The following is a 22,281-nucleotide window of genomic DNA, read 5'->3' as shown; positions in this document are numbered from 1 at the left end:
ATTGTCCAATATCAACACGTCCCAGCTGTCCCCTGCGTCTGGGTAAGGTCGTACGTCGCCGAGATTTGTTCTCGAAGAGAGGCAAGTGGCCTGCTAAGTGCGAACCAATCTTTTCTCTCCTGCATATCTGCGCTTCACACCCCTTGATATCGGCAGCATACCTGACCTAGAAGGTGATCTTCTCAAGACGAGAGCCAAGATGTCGCCCAGACGGCCTGGACTGGGTTTGCGTCCGAGAATCACCACCAAACCTTGCCACTGTAGACCAGCCCGCTGCCATCTACCTGGGCTGGCTGTCCATCGTGTCCAGAGCAACCCGGCTGGCATCTGGGCGCCGACCGCGTGGCACCGCTGATAAGCGATGTCGACATCCTCCACACAAGAAACCTTTTAATATCCAGCTCTCCCCCGGGACTCAGATCGTTGCTCAGCTGTGTAATCTTACCATCTACCACCAATTGCCATACGGCTTTGTCGTGTCACAGCACAATGGCGAACGAGAAGACCGACTCGCCGGTGACCCCCATTGAAGTTGGGAGGACACAGGGCATATTGACGGGCGAGAAGCTCCCAGCTGTCAGTTCCATCAAGGTTCCGATAAACGCCAGCAGATAGGCTGACAACATTTCACAGGACGCTCACACTCAAGAGCTCCATCGCCTAGACTCCGAGGAGCATGTCTTTGAATCGTGAGTCGCAACCCAATTCTACGTCAATGGCATGCGCTGACCTCAAGAAAGACACCTGAATGTCACCGAGGACGATCTCGTCGAGGCCAAGGCCATCGCTGCCACCCTCTCCCTGGAGGGAGTGCGCAAGATGATGCAGAATGTGCTCAAGATCCACGACCGTGACCCGAACTTCCCTTACAGTGTTCTCATCAAGATCCACGAGTTTCTGGGTCAGTGACCCTCACAGGCCCCTCGCAGGCATTGCGCTGATGTCGTTACAGATAACGATGATGTCCTCGAGAACCCCGAGAAGCACGAGGAAATCATATGGGAGATGAAATTGGAGGCTGCCCTAATCACCAACAACAGCCCCTACGCAGAGGTGCGAGCTGTTGTCGATAACAAAGACGACCCTTCAATGCCTTGCGGCACCATTCGTGCTTGGACTATTGGTGTCTTCTTCTCTGTCTTCCTTGCCTTTATCAACCAGGTGAATACGCAGCGTCTCCCAGTTCGGCAAACAGCTGCTAACAAACCCCATAGCTTTTCAGCGTCCGCCAACCGCTCATCAGTATCGAGTCCAACGTCGCCCAACTTTTGGCGTTTCCCCTCGGTAAGGCCTGGGAGAAGTGGATGCCCAATACCATGATCCCTCTTGGCTTCGGTGTCAAATTGCCCCTGAACCCCGGTCGCTTCAACAAGAAAGAGCATATGCTCATCGCCATCATGGCAAACACTGCCAAGTCCTTGCCTTACACGCAGTACATCGTCTGGACCCAGGTTTTGCCTCAGTACTTCAACCAGCCGTACGCCAAGAGCTTCGCCTACCAGATCCTGATCGCGCTGTCTACCAACTTCATCGGTTACGGACTTGCTGGTGAGTTTCCGGAAGGGAGTGATGCCAAGAAAGTGACTAACAGCACCCAGGTCTCACACGGCGATTCATCGTCTACCCCTCCTACTGCGTGTGGCCCGCGTCCCTCGTCACGATCGCTCTCAACTCGGCACTCCACAACGAGACGAACGTCGCTGTTCCCGGACCTTTCAAGAAGCTGTATTCGATGACCCGATACAAGTTCTTCCTTTGGTCTTTTGGCGCCATGTTCATTTACTTCTGGTTCCCCAACTACCTGTTTGAGGTCCTTACCTTCTTCAGCTGGATGACGTGGATTTCGCCAAACAACCATAACCTGGAGATCCTTACCGGCTTCCGAAACGGCCTAGGCTTGTTCAACTTCTGGCCAACATTCGACTGGAATGTTATGCTGTTCGATAGTGTCGACCCTCTCATGGTACCCGCCTTTTCAACCTTCAACCGCACGCTGGGTATGTTCCTGCTTGGATTTGTTATCATGGGTATCTACTTCACCAACGCGTGGAACACCGGCTATATTCCCATCAACTCCAACCGTGTTTACGACCATTTCGGCAAGCTCTACAACGTATCTAGAGCCCTTGATGACCGTGGTATGTACGACCACGAAAAGTATATGGACTACTCGGCTGCTTATCTCGGCGCCGCCAACACCCTGGTTTACGGCTCGTTCTTCGCCCTGTACGCCGCTGCCATTACTCACGTAGCCATCTTCCACCGTTACGAAATCATTATGGGATTCAAGAACATGTGGAACACCATTCGGCGGAGAAAGACCACCAAGGAAGGCGAGGATGAGGGAGAGTACAAGGACATTCACAACCGACTGATGGCCAACTACCCCGAAGGTAAGTGATTGATCCTTCTAGAATGATTTCGAACCAGCGCTGATTCTTCTCGTCAAGTCTCTGAATGGTGGTACCTTGGTACACTCGTCGTCGCGTCCGGCTTTGGATTTGCTGGTGTTGCCGGCTGGCCTACGTACACTACCCCTGGTGTTGTTCCCTATGGTGTCTTCCTTGCCGTCATTTTTGTCATTCCGATCGGTATAATCAAGGCTATGACAGGCATCGAGGTAACCTTGAACGTCTTGGCTGAGTTTATTGGTGGTATGTGGGTTGAGGGCAATGCTCTGGCTATGAACTTCTTCAAGTCTTTCGGGTGAGTCTACATGCGTTCACATTTCACGAAGCTTTTGCGCGCGCCTGGCAAGATCCGTCAGGGCTGGCGCCAAGTGGTGACAACATTCGACGTATCACTTGCTGCATTGTCGCTTCCCTCTCTTTTTTTTTCCCTTTTTTTTTCTTTTCCCCCATCACTCGCGATAACCTCACTTTTCATGTTTCCGCCATACGCTTGAATACTAACAACCATGCCCCAGATACGTCACCTGCGCCCACGCTGTTCATTTCGCGAATGACCTCAAGGTGGCACATTACCTCAAGATCCCTCCCAGGCAAACCTTCGCCTGCCAGATGATTGCAACTCTGATCTCGACTTTTGTGTGCACTGGAGTCATCAACTTCCAGGTGAATATTAATTCTATCTGCACCCCAGACGCGCCGATGCGTCTCTTCTGCCCCGGTCCCAACACCTTCTTCACAGCCGCCGTCCTCTGGGGTACCATTGGACCGATTAAGGTGTTCGGCCACCAGGGTCAGTACAACTACCTGCTGCTTGGCTTCCCGGTTGGCATCGCTCTGCCCATCATCTTCTACTACTGCATCAAGTTCTTCCCCAAGAACCGATATCTCCGCCAGTTCCACCCCGTCGCTCTCTTCTACGGAGGTGTCAACTGGGCCCCGTACAGCTTCTCGTACGCCTGGCCCGCCGTGCCTATCGCCTGGCTGTCTTGGATCTACGTCCGTAGCCGCTACCTCGCATTCTGGTCAAAGGTTCGTCAAGGCCCCCGAGTCTGTCTACATGTAGGTAAGCATCAAGTGGCTAACGTCTTTAACAGTACAACTTCGTCTTGTCTGCCTCCTTCTCCGCTGGTATCGCCATCGCCGGCATCCTCATGCTCTTCACCGTTCAGTGGGTTGGCGCTGAGGTCTCTTGGTGGGGCAACGAACAGATTGCTGCCGGCTGCGAGGGCACCGCGTGTACCCTCAAGACCCTCGCCGAGGGCGAGCGATTCTACCCATGGTGGAACCCATCTCAGGTCCCGGCTCCTTAAGCTACTTGATCGCAGCTTGTCCCACCAGGTTCTCCTACTTTGGTTGGGCATGAAGTGATGAAGGCTAGACGACCGAGCCATATGGGTTGCCTACTCCTTGACGATTTATGTTCGCACGCACTCGTTGAAGATTTGAAGTTTATTCCGACTAGCTGAGAAAAGCCCGCGGGGAAATGTTGGAAGCCGTTGTTTATTGATTCCCCCACACGCTTGTAACATGAGATCATCTCTCTTATAATAGCAAACCAATACCAATCTTTGTTTACCATACCTTGGCTTCAAGCTGGGCTTTCAAGAATTACCGACTGGATTTCGCAAGTGACTGTGGTACCACTGACACTAGCGCTTATACCGGTGATGGTGTAGTTCGTGGCTGTGTTGTAGTTTTGAGGAGAGGTGTTGCACCAGCTTGAGTCTAAGCTACCCTCAGATGTCTTCGCAGTGTGAGACGAGTGAAACGGTTTGTACGGCAAGGCTCACTCACAATGACAATGTTCTTGAACTCCAAAGGACCGAAATCCCAAGCTACATCGTATCTTGAAAACCATCAACAGGATATCACTTGAGAATCTGGCACCAACCTACAGCTCAATGGCAAACAGCACTTGGTTGAATGACTTGTCGGCTACAGCATTTCATCAGCCCATAGTATCATCCACTGAATGTCTCGTATAACGCACCCAGAGCAAAGTCATTGGTCACAGTTTGACCACCGGTCTGTCTTGTGACTGTAGTACTCCACGCAGAGTTATCTGACTTGAGCGTATTCTCAAAAGACACCGTCTCTCCGCCGTAGGTATTGAAACCACCGCCCCAGGGCAGGCTGGGGTTAGAGCAGCACCATCCGGATCCGAACCACCACGTCCCACTTCGACCATCTAGCACGTTTTGGTAGACACCCGTGTTATCGGTTGGCTGAAGTCCGGGCCACAGATAGTAAAAGCCCGCCTGCTGCAAAGTCGGGATCACCATTTCACCGGAAAAGGACGTAAACTTTTGTCCAGAGGCGGGATAGTAGCGGAGGAAGTACCAAGTGACAGCCGAGACCGGGCTGGCCAGCAGGAACAATGGCAACAACAAGAATATGCGGTGCATCATGATGTCGAAGTCGAGAAGCTGGATGGGTGTAGAAGAATAGTCAATGTCGAATTCTCTTGAATGCGTTGGCAATATTGATATATCTCGCTCTTCCCATTCCACCTGCCGTATTCGGCAACGGCGAGATAACGGCATATCGCTGTTGAGGTGGGACGATAACCTGTAGTCGGATACTTCTCAAGGGAGTTTCAATGCTACCTTTACCAGGATGAGGTGCTCTCTTCCTCGTCTGATGCGACGCAAAGCTGCCGGCCTGCCAAATCGTCTCAACTTCACTGGTCTTAGATTCTTGACCTCGGGTTCATCCAGTCTTGATAACAAGGTCTAATTGCCGCGGGAATGACACTTGGCGTGTTCCCTGCGTTTGCCGATAAGCTTATCTTCACCCAAGGCCGGAAATCAACATATTCTGAGTATTTTGGAAGGTTTAGAGACATCACGATGTGCCAGAGCAATGGTAAAATAGCTTCGCTTGACTGCTACTGGACGGAGCTTTTGCTCGGCCGCTGATACTGACTGGACAGCATCAGAGCTTCAGTCGTGTCCGAAATCACTTTCGAGTCCTTCCGCTAAAGGTAATAATGAATCTTGATGTATTTACTGATCTGTTCATCCCACGCCCAAACAAAAGAGATTAGCAGCCAAAACGGCTGGTCAAATTTCAATACCTGCCAAAGGTGATTGAATTGCAGCATCGCCATAAACACCCGTCATAAACAGTCTTCTGTCGTAATTGCCCCAGCTCGACGTACTGTACTTCCGTCTTACATCAGGTGAGCCTTGGTGCCACCGCCGAATCGCTGCGTAGCCAGCGTGCGTCCACAGCGCATGCAGTTGTGGCGGACGTTCTTGAACGGCTTTGAGGAGTAAGGCACGAACACCCCAAGACCGGTGGTGAAGAAAAGCATGACCGCCATCCAGCTAAATCGGGGAGTTAGTGGCTGTATCTTGAAACGAAGACCACGCAGCTGGAGTATGACATACTGCGTTCCCTTTCCGATGACGTGCTCGGTCGTGGTGGGAGAAACTCCCTTGCAACCGGGGCACTCCACCAGAGCCGGCCATCTACCAAGCATCGGCAGAGGCACCATGTTCGCCCTGGAGCCCTCGTTGAAAGTCTCTCCGCGGTTGCATGGTTGAATTTGTGCGTGACAATGGGCGGCGTTGCATCCGCCAGTAGAGTGACAACCGATGGTCGATGGAGGAGTGTGAATGGACTGATAGAGAGGCAATGGAGACCGGATCGTCTGCTCCTCGAGGTTCTGGTTGTTGGCCATGATGTCTTCAACATATGTCGTTAGTAATATGACAGGAATTAACGCTAAATCTTAAGACTGACCTGTGTATGCTTTGCTCATATGTGCTTCTAGCGAGAGACGAGTGTAAACGAATGAATTGCTGTATTGCTTGAAAGTATAACAATTGTTGTTGACTTCATGAAAAGGCCAACGGAAAGATGGCATTCAAATAGAGATACAGACAGCAAAACATGGTATCCCGATCAACGGAAACCAACTCCGTCCACCAATAGATCAGGCTTGCAGTTGTTATCCCCACGATGAAACATGGAGAAGTGGTGAACGCGTCACTGCATGTCTGTTAAGGCACTACCCGTCAACTGTCAATCACATCAGATCTAGTCCAATCGAATCGCTGCAGCCAAACATCCGGAATGCAAAACTGAGGCTTACAACCACTCGAATTCTTCTGCCTGGCGTTTGGTTGCCTATTCCGGAAATCGAATCCTTCGGGGAAGAGTAGCGCTCTAAATGCTGCTGCCTGGAGCGCCTCAAAATAGCAGCCAAACCTCGTGTTCCCTGACGATCCCGGCCGTTTTCACCTGCATGGCCAAGACTTGAACGAGTTCAAGTGGATTTGTTCGTCCAAATTAGGAGTTGGATTCAAATCCCTCAACTAAAAGAGCTTTCACAAGTGCGAAGTATGGTTGGAATCCACAGATAACATCTCATGACCTATTCAACTTGGCATATGTGATGCTCTTTGCGTACTACGAGACCGAGGCAAGGCTGAGATGAACGGTGGTGTAGCCGTAAATCAATGGAATTGAGGAATTCAAGGATCAAACTCCATTTCGCAACAGTGCCGTGCCGGCGGGAGCATTTGATCTGGACAAGTGCGGCGATGGGGTTTCTACTGGCCGCTGGTAACTTTCATCATCGCGCTGCCACAGGGGCGCCTAGTTTCAAACTGCACAAGTGATTCTGTCTGTACCCAGCAAACCAGTCTCTTGAATCGTCCCCCTGTCTCCAGACGAAGTGACGCGGCCCCAACCACCCAGGACATTGCTTGCCGGCCTCAAAAACCGGCCCTCGGCGCCCGTTAAAGCCACACATATGCAGCCAAGACTTCATTGATCTCGTATCTTCCAAGTTGACTATTTTGGGCAGTTGTGCAGTGTGTTACCGCAGCAGTTGATTGCCATTAATTGGTGTCTTCTTGAGGACATCGAGCCGTCAGATGTTCACTCATCATACAATGAAACGAAGCACGGGTGTTTATGATTGCCTTGATTGGTGACTGTAAAAAGCAACAGGAAGTTGCGATTAAGTCAGCAGTGAGCGCGTGTATCAGTACGATGGACGCTCAAATAGTGATGATTGTTGCTCATTCCGAACCTTTCCTTAGACGTGGCGGCAAAAGAAACTTCTCCCAGTCAGTCTCGTGACTGTTTTTACATCGCTTCCACGTTAATTAGATGGATCATGTCAAAAACGGAGTTCAGTCAATTTCAGAAAAATCATCACTGCCTCCAGCCTCTTTTCATCAACCGGCTCTGCTCGTTATCTCTGCTATGCTGCCCATCCATAACTTGACCACGAGAAGCATATCACATCTGTTTCGTGCTCTCTCAGCCGAGATACCCCAAACAAGAGCTGGTGGGTGGGATTCGACCCCAACAAATTGATCAGAGCCAAGCTACCCAAAACACGACTTCACAAAGCATGCTGGCCTGACCCGAGATGTGCTAGGTTGCTAACAAGCTCACATCATTCTCTCTGGTCTGATGATGCATCATCTTTCGAATGTGTCTAACAGGTAGATGTCAAAGAAAATGACGCGGATACAACATGGTGTTCGTAACTCTCGGGAAATCACAGTACTTCCAATGTAGGTTTTGCCCATATCTAATAAACAGACAACATTTCAAGTGCCCTGAGTAGTATCGGAAGCCGATGAGAAAGTTGGGTGGTGTGGACCAGTGGTTGAGGGTATATGTAGCTATCTAATTATTACGACGTCTGAATACAAAACTCGAAATCCTTCATGCGCTATTATACATGTTCCATGTGTCTCAAACAATTTACGATAGTGTCACTCTTGGGGTTTCTCGTCAACGGGCTCCTCGTCAACATGTTCCTTATCAAGAGGCCCCTTGCCATCCTGGAACATCTCCTTCCACCACTCCTCATGGCCTTCATTGATGCACAAACTATTCCAGTCCGACTCAGGAAGGCCCTCCTCCTTCAATTTCTCGTTGTTAAAGATGCGAGTCTTTCTCTTGTTTTCATCCGCCTGAGGTGCCCAGTAAACGAGATCTTCGGCGCCATGCTGGCCGGCGATCTTAAGCAGAGGCTTCGGATTCTTGGGTTGCCCTTGGATCTCAAGCAGTCGTCGCAGGTGCGGGAAAAACCACGTTCTTTTCCACCATTCCGACAGCCTGTGGTCTTTTAGGCCATTGCGGTGGGCGTTGTGATGTACAATAACTGGAACGGACGTACTCCAAAAGTCCGTGTAGAGCGGCATCTCAGACCACTCCATTTCAGTGTCGACTCCGGCTCCTGAGATGGGGTTTCTGACACCCAGTATATCCTCCGGTACACCATGGACCCGAGGAGGGATGATGACCCGGTCTTCAGCCGCTTTGAGAAGAGCTGTTTCGTTGCTGAGAACGACGTATTCACCGTCGTCTTCCTCAAAGACAGTCGGCGTAAAGAGGTCTTGGATGTAGTCCAGACCGATGCCATACTCAAAGCGATCGGCTTCAAGCTCGATTTCGGAGATTCTGGATGGGTCTTCCTTCGCTGAGGCTCGATATTGTCGCTTAGACGCACGCCACATCTCCTGCTCTCCAAACATCTCCGCAAAGATACCTTGATCACTGAATATATCGACACCAGCCGCGCGCTTCTCATCGACCTTCTCCTGAGCTCGGCGAAGCATGCGACGCATATCGCCAACAGGACCCATGAAGCTGCCACTGTTGACGTAGCGCGGGCGGACGTCGTGGAATTGCTCGGGGTCCTCGTCCGTGTGCGGGCCGTAAAGGTCTTCCCGTGCCGACGACTCTGGCAGCTCATCGCAGTGGGGATCAGCGCCGAGCGTAGGGTCAGGCCAGCACTTCTTCTGGGTCGAGATGATAATGGATTGTCGCGGGATGAAGTCCGTTTTGTTGGAGGTTGAAGAAAACCAGGAGTTTGAGCTCACACCCCATTCCTTGAGGATGCGTTGGTCTGCAGCGTGGTTTTGAGCCATGTACCTGCGAACAAGCAGAGAGGGCGGCAGCTGGAACCACAAGTCGTAGGCATCAACCACAAGAACGAGGTCATCTGCACCGAGTCGCTCGTCTTTAGGTGCCCTGTCTGAAGTGATCGCATCAAGAAACTCCAGTGTGCCATCAATCTTTCCGAGGTGGGAGCCCCCGAACCAGCCAGGACTTTTATGAAAGTCGCGGCCCCAGTTGACAATGACTGGGCTGGGGTATTCGGACACAAGCGCGGACATGAGCATTTTGCAGAGATCTGGCGACGGCCCATCCGCTGGAACGATGACTCGCAGACGGCGGGGACCGCCCTTCTCTATCGCAGGGAGGGGCGCGAGGTTGTTCTCATTCTTCGAGGCTTTTGCGGCCGAACTCTTCCCACGACTCTGATCTGGTCAGAAATCCGTGCGAACGCGGGATAGGAGAAGGACGTTGACTTACGACCATGAACAGCAGGCCCGAAAAGAGCAAAATAGGTGCCACCAGCAGAAGCAAGGCCTTGGGCGATACGCGTTGGAGCCATCGAGATGATTTTCTGGTACGAAAACCAGGAGATGGAGGAGGTTCGGTGTAATCGTCAGCGTATATCTTGCTGTAAGCTGGGGAACGCCGTTTTGAGGTCCACGAAAGCAAGTTCGTTGCAAATTCGCTGAATGCTGACATTTTGGAAAGAAGGTATCAGAGCCAACGCGTTGAGAACTGAGAAATGGGGTTTCGAGGCCAGAGCAGTTTCATGACGAGCGAGCCAACGAAGAAGGCGAGGAAACCACAAGACCTGGATATCCTCCATCCTCCACTGTTAGTCCGCCCGGAGCGGAATCAGCCCAGCTTTGTATCAGACACATCATCATGAGTCTTCAGACTGATACACATGTCTTGTCTCGGAAAAGACTCTCGCAAACTTCGTCAAATATTGGCATCGAGGAGGTCGTCCTGATAGTCCAATCCTGTGTCTTCTCGCCCTGCAGCCGAGAGTAAGAAAGTCTTGTCGGGCGAAGACATCGCGTGCGTAACCTTAAACGGGCTCCCATAGGTTGGTCTCACTTACAAAGGGTGCACAGAACTAACCCAAAAGGGGTCTTGTGCAGTGGCACGCTGTGTGGTCAAGGATGTCGTTAAGATTGGAGCAATAAGAAAGGCGATTCCGCCCGTAGTTCCGGGCGCCGCGGCGGGACCCGGCAAGCTGGAACTTGGCGGAAAGTTAAGTTCGTTTGACAGCAGGAAGAAGTAAGATCTTGGATTCTTCGTCGAAGCTTGGCTTTCGGCTTGGTCAAATGAGTCCCACTATGGAAGCTCTCCAACTTCGTTCAAAATCACAAAAGTTCTCAAATTGAAGCTAAATTCTTGTTATGAACTCGGGCTACATTTGAAACTGCTCCAGGCTGCTCGATGAAGGGTATCTTATCTGATTATCTTTCGTGCGACCAACTCGGCCGGGTGCTTCCAGCCGACTTTGACGAGGAGCAACGTCGCACGAAGCCACTATACACCCAGACCGATTTTGCCTCAGCTTGGCTCATTTTCTTCCAACTACATGAAGCCCTTACATCGCTGACTTAGAGCCCATCAGCCCAGCTTTACCCCTGCGCAAATGGAGGCTAATGCTGTGGGGGTGTCTCAGCGATAAGAAGAGCCTGAACGGTATCCATCAGGCTTCGACAGCGCTTGCCTGGACTCGGGGCTATCTCACTCGCGTTCTTATATCGAAATGAGAATCTCAAATGAACCTCTAGTTGATTATTTTGAAATATCTTCCCCGCGTCAAGACCAATTTGCTGTTGGGTCATTCCCGGCCTGCCCTTGGCCGAAGCCGAAGCCGTATGTCTCAGGCTGCAGCGGCTGAGATCCAAGCGGACTACCTGGCTTGCCCCCTTCGAAGGGAGTGCCGAGCAGGTGAGCCAGTCTTATAGTAAGACTCTGGTCTCGGTTTGGTAGGTTACCCATGAGTCCCTGGATCAGATACATAGGGTGAGTTGCCGCTCCGAGTAGAGACTGTAGAGCCTGCGCTAGTGTCAGATACTTCTTCGGTTGCACTTCTCGCCTCTGTCTTACCTGCGCGTCCCCATTAAGAGTGAAACCGGGTATCATTGATACACTGGCGCCATTACTGGTTACCATGTTCTGCGCACGCATGGTGTTCTGGGCGTCGTCGACAGCATACTGTGCTGTCCTTTGCAGCATCGCGCATGCTGTCAACACACGTTTCAAGTCGCATCCTTCCGTTTTCTCGAATCTTTGGAGGAAATGCGCAAAAGACCTTGTGGCTCCCAAGTCATTGCGGGCGCGAGATGAGCCTGGACTCTCAAGCACATCCGTCAGGAGAGTCATACTTGCGCAGAGAGGGTAGCAGAGTATCCGCCTTAGTTCGTCAGGACTGAGTTCTCAATAAACTGAATGCAATCTCTTACCATAGATCAGAGTACTGCGGTGTGGAAATGGTTCTGAAGAGACCCAAAGTAGCATGCGCAGCTGTTCGACACCGCTTTTGGGAGAACGAAAGCTGGATGTAGGGCATCTCGAACCCAGCTGGTGTTCCAAGAAGAACAGCAACGGTCTTGAACTGACTGTGCCTCCTCGCAGCCCAGTGCACCATCAGCGCGCATCGGTAGAACGCCAGATGCAGGTTTAAAACGTCAGGTGCAATATCAGAACCGGTCTTCGGGACATCATATGCTGGCTGAAGGTCTATCGGTAGACTAGTCCTCCACTCCTCAAGCAGGGCGTCAAGGTCAATGATAGCCTTGATTACGTCGTCATCCGTCAGGCGAAGGCCCTTGGCTGTGTACAATCGTCTTCTAATTGAAGATTCAACCATGGCCAGCTTGGCTCGCAAGTTGAGAATATCGACTCCTTCCAAGGGACCACTCGGCAGTTCGGTTTCAATGTCGTCGTCGTCTTGGATGGAGTCCAGCCCGTGGTTCAGGCCCATTTCTTTATCCAAGATGTATGCCGCCCAGAAAACCCGGCTGCGGGCCTCAACATCCTGCAGGCACATAGACATCATTGTGCAAGGCTGTCGATGAAGCCCGATATTTTGCGATAACCTGACTGCGGCAGATGAGAGCAAAGCTGCCGTCCGAGAGCAGGTCGTCCCTTGCATGTAGACTGCCATGCCTACGAGCGCCTGTACCGATAACAGATCGCAGCCTTTGACCATCAATTCCGTGAGAACTGAGAAGGCATTTTTGAGAAATGGCCATGCCAGTTGACACACCTCCTGGAATGAGCTATTGATGGTTTTCCACCTTGTCCCTACCGCAATTACGGTGTTCATGTAAGCCCAGCCCGAAGTGCTGTTGAATGTGTCCTCAGCTTCTGGCAGGGTTTCGAAGAGATGAACGAAGTAGTGAAAATTGAGAAGCGGATAGTTGCCAATAACGTCATCGTACAGAGGCATCAGCATTGTGATGGCCTCTTCTCTGTCGAGACGCGGAGTAAAGACCTGTCTGTTGAATGTGGAACAGTACGAAGCCGAATTGATTTCCCTCATTCGACTTGCAATCACGGCAAATACGGGCATCTTTTGAGCCACCTGCCTCGGCGGCTCAAAGATGTGTTGAGGTGCATGTGCCTTGGGAGTGGGATGGTCGGATGAGTCGCTGGGATCTACCGCAGTCGCGGCTTGCTGTGGCTCTGCTACGTCGATCATGGGTTGGTCTGTCGACATTTGATCAAAGGAATTGTCGACTCTGGCTGAGTCGATCCGGCTTGGTGCACCACCGGTACCGGGAAAACCCGGAGGAGCTGGTGCCACAGACACCGAAGCTGCGTCGGTCTCTGATGGTGATACTCTCGTGGGAGGCGCATCTGGGCGGGGCAGGCCAGCTTGGTTGAGAACTGCTTCCATCTTTGAGAGGCGCTCTTCGAGAGCTTGAATGTACATTTTACTGCAAAATACTGAAGTCAGTCTATGGTGCCTTGAATAGACGAAATGGACGATACGGCGTACCTCCTGCCTGGGCCACGTCGCCTCTGCACTTGCTGATACTGACAATCGTGGCTACGGGTTGTGCAAGGCGTGCATGATGGTTGTTTGCCATCGCACTTGATCTTTTTGGATTGGCATCTTAGGCAGGCCTTGGTCATACGGGTTAGCGGTCTCCATAACACATTATCATGTGTCTCTTGACAAGAATCAATACATACCTGTCCGATCCGTGCAGCCTTATCCCGTAACCGTCCGTCTACTGATTCCGAGCCCATGGTTGTGTGGAGACTTTCAAGCGACCATTCACCGCGTCTCGGGTATTAGCTTCGGCAGCGCGTCCGATGAGCCGGATGACAGGTGACCCACTTGTCCGGCCCGGCGGTGTTGTGTTTGGCCCGAAGTATCTCGGACGCGAATAGCTACCGGAAGGCCGCGGTCAAGGGATGAACTGGAAATCTGCACAATCCTCCTGAATCTCAGCAGGGTAGATTTCAGGAAGGGTCGGTTCTAGATTGTTGACATTTGAAAGACGAAGAGAGGAAGTAGTTTCATGATTGGTCCGGTCACGTAAGATCCGGATTCAAAATGCCTCCGGCTAGAGGCCACCTTAGGTAAGTCTGCACAGACATTTCTTAAGGAACTTCCCGAGTGCAATCTAATCCACGTGGAACATCGCTGCATTAGGCACTTTATTTACTCCGCTGGCGGACTCAGGCGGGAGTAATTTGTAACCAAGAAGCTTCCATGCTACTGCTACAATTCCATTGTGTGCTGCCCGTTACTGTAGAGTACACCGCAGCACCCCTTGTTCTAAGTCCAGCTTAATACGCGTTACAGCGAATAACACACAAATCCACAGACTGCTACACTCATTGGCCTTTCCGCCGAAACTTGCACTAGGTACGATGGCGTCAAGTCCGCAGCGCGCGGAAGATTAGGTGATGAAACTCAGAAAAAGATCCGCCTGGACAGGCGGATTCAATTGTAACAAGGGTCGCGATCGCTAGTATTGCTTCAAGAGTTGTATATATTTGCACTTACGTCGCTGCATTGAGCGTTACCTTGAAGCAGAACAACTTGAAGTTGAATCGACAAGCCGCGTTTCAAGACACTACCAGATCACACTTTTTTGAAGACTTATCTTCTCACCTTCTCGCAACAATGGCAGTCATCGCAGTCGCTGGAGGAACTGGCAATGTTGGCCGAACCATCGTTGAGGCCATCGTCGCTGCCGGCAAGCACGATGTCAAGATTCTGGCCAGAAAGGTATGCAAACTCATTGTACTTTGAGTATGAGACTGACACAGGATTAAAGGCCAATCCTGAGTTGGAGAAGCAAGTAGGCGCATCCATCATTGCTGTGGACTACGCGAACATCGAAGCCACCACGAAGGCTCTTGAAGACAACAACGTGCACACCGTTATCTCAACCATCAACATGATGCCTCCGTCGGGTGAGGCGCCGCCGGAGATTGAGCTCATTCGCGCTGCCGACGCATCCAAGACGACGAAGAGGATCATTTCCAGTGGTTGGGGCATTCCTCACAACGAGGGGTTAGTTTAGGAAGCCTACAATCTCTTGGTTGAGAGTATGTATGTGCTGACATTGACGCAGGCAAGCCGGCATGTTTCCGTCGGTCCCAAACAAGCTCAAGGCTCAATCTTTCCTGAGAAATGAGACCAAAGACCTTGAGCACACTGTGGTTCACAATGGCTTCTTCCTGGATTACTGGGGTCCTCAAGCCGAAAAGTCGAACATGACCCCCGTCACTTTGTTCTTTGACATTCCCGGAAACGCCGCCGCCATCCCTGGTTCTGGAAACACACCCATTGCGTTTACGCACACAAATGATGTCGCCAAGTTGGTAGCTGCGTCTTTGGACTTGGAGAAGTGGGAGCCCGACACGTACATTGTGGGCGACAAGGTCACTGCGAACGAGTTTCTTCAGCTGGCAGAAACTGCGAAAGGTCAGTGCAACCAACCAAGTCTTTTGTGAAACGAGAAGGCGAACGACTGACTGACTCTGTCTTAGGCACTAAGTTCGACGTTGCTTATGACAGCGTCGAGAATCTGAAGGCTGGAAAGCCCACGGAACTTCCTGGACAGATCCCGGCATACGCCTTCTTCCCTAAGGAGGCTTACCAGGGTATGGCTGCAGTGTTTGGACTGTGGTTTGACGATGGCACTTTCGATATCCCGCCCGCTGGTCAAAAGACTTTGAACGATGTTTTCCCAGAGATCAAGGCCTGGACGGTCAAGGACATCCTCAACAAGGCTTGGAAGAAGGCATGAGTGGGCGCAGCATGTTTCAACTACGCCTAGAACAGTCTTTTTAAACCATGTTGTCTACTTCTTTGCTAGCAAAATTGAGCTTGATGTCCCACCCCTGGTGATTCGGGACCAATATAACGTCGGGTATGTTAGAACTGGCAACAACGTGAGGATATTTCAGCATCGCCTGAGGCAACCTAGTCTCAGTTCACAATCACATTAGAATCTAACAGTCCCTAACATCTAACAGTGACCAATCATAAAGAGCCTCATTCCGAGTACAAGTCTTTGCTATATTTCCGCGCCCAAGTGTCAAATCGGGATTCGGTTTCCGCAATCATGTCTTGATTGGTCGCCAACTTACACTCTATGAAACATGAATCCACCAACAGGGCGTAGCATAGAATAGAATGACATGAACGATGAGATATTTTAACCCAGTAAAAGCTCCTGTCACTTTGAACGCTCTACCACCAGGTAGCGTGGCCGCATGTCTTCACTGTCGAATATGGATGCTCAACCCTTCATACGCCCGGGCATCTCTCAAGGTACAGTGCCACTGAGTTCCGTTCCTGAAGAAGTAGCTCAAATTTCATGTTTCTAGATGTTCCGTTGATTCTGCAATTCATACGAGACGCCGCAGAAGAACAAGCTCCAGGATCGATCGTCGGCGCGACGGAAGAAAGTCTCACACGAACACTTCACCTTGATGCGCCAACGAACGAGACTGAATCAAATGGAATCCCTCAGCGATTCGCATGGCCCTTGCTCATCTATTCGCCAAATGGCCAACCAGCTGGCTTGTTGATCTACTTCTACAACTTTTCGACCTGGTCAGCGGCTCCAGGTCTCTGCCTGGAAGAGCTTTACGTCCTTCCTGAGTATCGTCGCCACGGATATGCAAAGCTGCTGTTGAAGGCAATGGCAGTTGAGGCACAGAAAGCTGGCTGTATCAAGATGGACTGGGTCTGTCTTTCCAACAACGAAAAGGCCTTGAAGTTCTATCGGAAGTTGGGAGCAAAGACAATGGAGAGTTGGCAAGTCCTGAAAATGAACCAAGAAGGCATCAAAGAATTAGCTTCGAGTTGAGGATTCAATAGTATGGATATTGGATGAATGACATCCATAAGATTCGGGTGCGCCATATTGGCGATTATAAGACCGCAGACCTGGGAAGTAGCACTGTCTGTCAGAAATACCACGAAAACATTGCAAAGTCAATCAACCATCTACCAAGACATATATCTAGATTGTCATGTACTTGTGCACAGTACATAGAACTACCGAATCGGGCAATGTCTCTACATCCAGATTCTCCAATGCCAAGCGGGACAAGACGAGACTAGCAAGCACCAAGATCCCAATTATCAAAAGTTCTTACCCCAAAAGTTGCTTTACGGTCGATTGAAATGCGCTGTCAATTTTAGACATGGCGTACGACCACTGGACAATGTGCTACCTTCCAAGCCTCGAACATCAGCACTAATTGCGCCGCGTCTCCAACGACGTCATGCGCGACAACTACGGGCTTCCGGATCTCGAATTAAACCTCCGTGTCCGGGGTAAAGCCCGCCCCCTTGGTGGCTGATAGATGGGATGAAAAGCATATAAAGCCGTCATCCATCAACCTGGTTCCTCGCAATTAACGACAAACGGTTCCTTGTCTCGCCGAAACCCCCGCGAATGAAGTCTGCCGGTCCATTTGCAGCCGCTTTCAGCTCATTTGAGGCGCGCAACTACACCAACAGCTGTTGGCAGGGAATCGGCTCCCGACCCACCATGGATCTGGCCAACTTCTGTTGGGAGAATGCGCAGAGCCTCTACGCCAAGAATCGCCTCTTGTTCGAGATATTCTGCACGACGAGTTTCTGGGTGCCGTACCTGTTTCCATCCTACAAGTATGTGCGGTCTCGGAAATTTGCCAAGTATGCAAAGTTGCCGTACGAATCCCTCGCTGCTCACCTGATTCTTGGAACCGTCGTGGTAGCCCGGTACTACTACCTGTATGCCACTCTCGGAGAGTCTCCGGTCCCAACCCTGTTTGATCTCGTCACCGTTCTCGCCTTCTCGGCCACCGGCGTCCAGCTGTCCGGGTACGTCCACGAGGGAAATGTCCCCGTTCTCATGGCCAGTTTCAAGGCAATGGCGCTCCAGCAGGCGATCGCGACCTCCATGGGGTACGCATACGGGTCCGCGCACTGGCATCGCGCCGGCGTCAAGCTGATGGACGCCTTCGCCTGGGTCCGGTGGATGAACGAGTACGGAGGCGTTTTCCAGGGTTTCAGAACGTACGGGGCACGGTTCACGGCGTCGGTCGTGATCTCTCACCCGCTGTGTCTGTGGGAGGGCGATTACCCCGCGGGGATGCCTGCGTATCTCGCCATGTTGTTCGCGTTCCTGGCCGTCGACAAGTGGGCATCACGAAAACTAGACGGAAAGTAAGTTGCACTAGAAAACCATCCCGAACCGCACGCCATCCGATGATTCGCTGACCTCGCCGTTACAGACCGGGATCAATCCCCCGCGCTCTTGCGTTCTGCGGGTTTGTGACCGTGGAGAAGAAACATCGTGACGTGAAGCTGGGGAATGCGGAGAGTGAGGAGTTGACGGGCGCAAAGCTGGAGTAGATGTTGAAGATGGCACAAAACATGGCACACGAAGGTCGAAGAAAGTTTCTGGGCACGTTGCGGGTTCCCCAAGAAGTTTTGGTCACCACACTCAGAAACAACAAGACGCAGGGTGGGACCTTGGCCGATAATTGACACATCGTTTACTGTCACGTAGAAGTCATCAGAACACTCAGAAGGATTCCACGTTTCAAGATTTTTGTTCTTGGCTGCTCCTTGTTGAGGCAGCGTGGACATGAAGATTTTGCTTTTGATGGATCGTCACCGCATGGTTGAGTGGGCTCGGTAATCCTCCGAAGACTGAATGCAGTCAAGTCGGGGCGGGTGGAATACCGAAATCTCGCATGTCGAACCAGGTTCAATCCCAAATACCGCTTTGCTAACAGAAAAAGGTTGCCATCTCCATCGGGGAATGGTAGCCGCGAAAGGGGCGACATGAATGAAGCCGATCGGCTCGCTCGTCGCGTCTTTGGCAAGCCTACCAGGGTCTCCCCTCTGAGCTGAAGAACACGAGGGCAAGTCTGAGACTTAAATACTTTCAACGTCCCTCTAGCTGAATGAGGTCACTGCTCATCTGAAAGTACGGAGGGGCCATCTCTTTTATATGTTATGCCGCTCTTATTGTCGCTGTTCCAGACGGGATAACTGACGTTGATCGACTTAAGCCGTTATCCCCGTCGGCTTCTTCGCCTTCGCGAGTCAGCCTGAGTTCGTTCGTGACGTGGGGGTTCGGCCGGTTTGCACAATCCACTGATGTACTTTGTTCAATGTACCCTTAGGGCAATTCTTGGCCTACGCTCGCGCCTTGGCGACCGCGGTCTGCCGTCTTGGCTGTGCTTAATTTTCGCCGCATTCCATGGCGTTGAATCTGTGCTCCGTTGACAACTTCAACGACATTTCGTCTGAAGCGCGATATGTCGTCCTGTGTGGAGCCAATACCTGCCTTTTTTTTCTTCACCGAATCGTCCATTGCATCCGACTGATACTCAAACGTGCATTGAGGCTCGTACGATGGATCTTGGTAACCACTCACTAACCCCTTATCCGCCCTGAATGCCGACTCCGCAGCTGTGAGTGATGGCGAGAGGGAATAAAAGCACCAAGGCGGATCCCAGGAGGAGCCTTTCTGGACGAGGCGACGAATGGGTGGGACGACAATTCGTCTGAGCGTCTCCACGAAGGAGGTCTGGTGAAGTTATCGCCGTTACGCGGACGGGAAGGGTGTGGTCCTCTCGGTCGACTTCCGATGTGAGCCCTGGCCGACTCACCCGGTCACTCACAACGGAACGCGTTCGGCATTGACGACACTGGCCCGCCTTCAGAGCTCCTCCAGACTCCGGTGCTCCTCCAGACCTGTCTCTCTCCTCAACGTTTCTCCATCTTTTGGCCCTCCACACGGTCCAGCTCTTACACACGGAGAAGTAAGCTGCTTTGGATTATGAATCTGGCTTTACGGCCAGAATCCCGCGGGGTCTCCGCACCTCTCCCCACAAGGGTCATGATGAGATGAACGCGGCCGGTGACTGAAATTCTTTAAGAGAGAGGTCGTCCTCGCCCTCAATCGGCTCCTTCTTGCCTCTGGTTTCTTATCCCATCTTCGTCGACTGCCTGTTGCCCTGTCCCGTCACTTACACACACCGGCTGCACTTTCCCTTTCACCAGAGTTCGGGCAACCTCCGTGCGTACACAACATCAGCCGTCGACCATGGGCGCAAACTTCTTCGGGCTCACGGGCAATGCCCTGACCATGCTCCAGCTTGCGCTGGTCGTGTGCCCGTCATTCATCCTCTTCGGATACAACCAGGCAGGCCTTGGTGGTCTTCTCACCACCGAGGACTGGGTGAAGACCTTCCCCGAGATCGACACCGTCAACACTGAGGGCGCTACCAAGAACAAGAACTCGACGCTTCAGGGCTTCGTCGTCGCCACCTTCACCATCGGTGCCCTCATCGGTTCCCTTTCTTGCTCCTGGTCCGGTAACAAGTTCGGTCGCCGCAACGTCATCTTCTTCGCCGGTGTCTGCTCCCTCATCGGCGAGGTCCTCGAGTGCTCCGCCTTCTCCCTCGCCCAGCTTATCGTCGGTCGCGTCATCGTCGGTCTGGCTATCGGTCAGCTGTCCTCCATCGTCCCCGTCTGGCAATCAGAAACCTCCGGCGCCGCGAACCGTGGTCGCCATGTCGTTCTTACCGGTCTCTTCACCTGCGTCGGCTACGTCCTCGAGAGCTGGATCAACCTGGGTTTCTGGGAGTTCAAGACCGGCCCCGTCACCTGGCGCCCTCCCATCGCCATCGCCATCCTCTTCTCCCTGATCCTGATGGGCAGCATCTACTTCCTGCCTGAGTCCCCCCGTTGGTTGGTGATGAAGCAGAAGTCCGAGCAGGCCCGTGGCATTATCGCCGCCCTCCGTGGTCTCGACGAGAACTCCATCGAGGTTCAGGCCGAGCTTGCTGGCATTGAGCACTCCCTCGAGGAGACCACCGCCAACGCCGCCAAGCTCACCGACATGCTCAAGATGGGTGACGACAAGCTCCTCTACCGCTTCGGTCTCTGCATCCTCCTGCAGTTCTACCAGCAGATGTCCGGCTCCAACTTGGTCTCCGTCTACGCTCCCATCCTGTTCCAGCAGAACCTTGGCATGAAGAGCGAGGCTTCCCGTGCTCTGGCCGGCGGTGCCCTCACCTGGAAGTTCATCTCTTCCTTCGTCGCCTTCTTCACCATTGACCGATTCGGTCGCCGCGTCGTCTTCATCCTCAGCGGTATCGGCATGGCTGCCTGCATGATGTCTCTGGCCATCACCACTTCCTTCCCCAAGGACAACCAGGCTGCCCAGATCGCCGCCGGATGCTTCATCTACCTGTTCAACACTTTCGTGCCTATCGGCTTCTTGGGTGCCAACTTCCTCTACTGCACTGAGGTCGCCCCCATCCGTCTCCGTATGGCCATGTCCTCCATCTCCACCGCCAACCACTGGCTCTGGTAAGTATTGTCTCAACCTGTCACATGTCACGCATCGACTAACAACTTGTCCCAGGAACTTCATTGTCGTCATGATCACCCCTGTTGCCCTCAACACCATCGGCTGGCAATACTACATCATCTACGCCGTCATCTCCGCTTGCATTCCCGTCAGCGTCTACTTCCTCTACCCTGAGACCATGGGTCGCAACCTGGAGGAGATCGACATGCTCTTCCGCGAATCTCCCTCCGTCTTCGCCACCGTGCGCTTCGCCAAGAACCGCCCGGTCGCCATGCCCCAGGAGTTCGATACCGAGAAGCCTGGTGACAAGGCGCAGTACGTTGAGCAGAAGCCTGAGGACTCCTCTGCCTAATTGGATAATACGAAGTAATGTGTGTTTGGGGTTTGTGCAGGTCACCCCATGAAAAGTCATAGCATGAGCAAGCGGTAGTGATTTCAAGAATACAGTAAAAGTACCGATTATGGTACAATTGATACCACATCAAAAACATCTGAACAGGCCTCATTCTTTTCGTGAACGTGTCCAGATTCTCTATGTGCCAAATTGCAATGGCTGGCAATCAAGAACCCCGGCCAAGGGACGGAGCAATTTCCGCTCGGTTGGAACGAAACAAATGAGCCAGACCAAAATAAAACTGGGAAGAAGCAGTCCACAGTCCAATGAGAGGATCTTCTTTACAGAGATGCACCCGCTCCTTGTCAACCATGTGCTGCAGCATTTTCGGCGAGGTTGCCGGCCCACCAGGAACCCCTGCCCCGACATGAAGGCCCTTGGCAATGGGGATCTCTAGGTTGTTGAAACCAACAGACTAATTATACACCTCACGTAGCATCGTTTGTTTCTTCTGTCGTTTCTCGGGGTCGATGTGACCTTTGTGCGTTGAAACTTTTCAGGACGCGTCAGGTTGTCGGATCTATATATGTTCGCATCGGCCCCGCGACGAGTGATTCAATTATTGTGATACTCAATGGTGAGAACGCCAAGACGTCGCGCAGAGTTGCACTCAGAGCCTTGCAAGAAACGTGAGAAACATGAGATCCGGCCGTGCGGGAGTTTCCACAGGTGAGGTGTTTCTATCACAGCTTAATCCGACAGTCAAGCTGGCGCTGCATTCACACCTCAGCCGCTTTCAGATATGTTACTTGAAGAAAAAGCT

The 22,281-nt window shown here is 52.1% G+C and overlaps 7 protein-coding genes across 7 annotated transcripts; 4 read left to right on the top strand and 3 right to left on the bottom strand.

Moving 5' to 3' along the window:
- Positions 1-489: 489 nt before the first annotated feature.
- On the top strand, positions 490-3,721 carry CkaCkLH20_11934 (uncharacterized protein; the record flags this gene model as incomplete). Its single annotated transcript, XM_038894648.1, has 9 exons — positions 490-576; positions 634-689; positions 741-901; positions 953-1,161; positions 1,215-1,548; positions 1,599-2,393; positions 2,451-2,706; positions 2,927-3,440; positions 3,506-3,721. The coding sequence occupies 9 exons, from the start codon at positions 490-492 to the stop codon at positions 3,719-3,721; spliced, it is 2,628 nt and encodes an 875-aa protein (XP_038740089.1).
- Positions 3,722-3,999: 278 nt separating this feature from the next.
- Positions 4,000-6,096, bottom strand: CkaCkLH20_11933 (uncharacterized protein; the record flags this gene model as incomplete). Its single annotated transcript, XM_038894647.1, has 6 exons — positions 4,000-4,155; positions 4,206-4,257; positions 4,307-4,346; positions 4,402-4,874; positions 5,588-5,740; positions 5,804-6,096. 6 exons carry the CDS (start codon positions 6,094-6,096, stop codon positions 4,000-4,002), a joined length of 1,167 nt encoding a protein of 388 aa, XP_038740088.1.
- A 2,056-nt stretch (positions 6,097-8,152) lies between these two features.
- CkaCkLH20_11932 (uncharacterized protein) lies at positions 8,153-9,843 on the bottom strand (the record flags this gene model as incomplete). Its single annotated transcript, XM_038894646.1, has 2 exons — positions 8,153-9,711; positions 9,762-9,843. The coding sequence occupies 2 exons, from the start codon at positions 9,841-9,843 to the stop codon at positions 8,153-8,155; spliced, it is 1,641 nt and encodes a 546-aa protein (XP_038740087.1).
- A 1,238-nt stretch (positions 9,844-11,081) lies between these two features.
- On the bottom strand, positions 11,082-13,523 carry CkaCkLH20_11931 (uncharacterized protein; the record flags this gene model as incomplete). The annotated part of the gene is made up of 6 exons (XM_038894645.1): positions 11,082-11,321; positions 11,373-11,490; positions 11,729-12,303; positions 12,577-13,207; positions 13,270-13,397; positions 13,467-13,523. 6 exons carry the CDS (start codon positions 13,521-13,523, stop codon positions 11,082-11,084), a joined length of 1,749 nt encoding a protein of 582 aa, XP_038740086.1.
- Positions 13,524-14,409: 886 nt separating this feature from the next.
- On the top strand, positions 14,410-15,541 carry CkaCkLH20_11930 (uncharacterized protein; the record flags this gene model as incomplete). The annotated part of the gene is made up of 4 exons (XM_038894644.1): positions 14,410-14,514; positions 14,564-14,802; positions 14,864-15,216; positions 15,282-15,541. The coding sequence occupies 4 exons, from the start codon at positions 14,410-14,412 to the stop codon at positions 15,539-15,541; spliced, it is 957 nt and encodes a 318-aa protein (XP_038740085.1).
- Positions 15,542-17,203: 1,662 nt separating this feature from the next.
- Positions 17,204-18,147, top strand: CkaCkLH20_11929 (uncharacterized protein; the record flags this gene model as incomplete). Its single annotated transcript, XM_038894643.1, has 2 exons — positions 17,204-17,958; positions 18,027-18,147. The coding sequence occupies 2 exons, from the start codon at positions 17,204-17,206 to the stop codon at positions 18,145-18,147; spliced, it is 876 nt and encodes a 291-aa protein (XP_038740084.1).
- A 1,705-nt stretch (positions 18,148-19,852) lies between these two features.
- On the top strand, positions 19,853-21,476 carry CkaCkLH20_11928 (hexose carrier protein; the record flags this gene model as incomplete). Its single annotated transcript, XM_038894642.1, has 2 exons — positions 19,853-21,123; positions 21,179-21,476. 2 exons carry the CDS (start codon positions 19,853-19,855, stop codon positions 21,474-21,476), a joined length of 1,569 nt encoding a protein of 522 aa, XP_038740083.1.
- Positions 21,477-22,281: the final 805 nt, after the last annotated feature.

This window comes from Colletotrichum karsti (assembly GCF_011947395.1).
Source record: "Colletotrichum karsti strain CkLH20 chromosome Unknown Scaffold52, whole genome shotgun sequence".
Classification (NCBI taxonomy): Eukaryota; Fungi; Ascomycota; class Sordariomycetes; order Glomerellales; family Glomerellaceae; genus Colletotrichum; species Colletotrichum karsti.
Note: the sequence above shows the minus strand (reverse complement) of the source record. Positions and strands in the feature narration are given on the sequence as shown.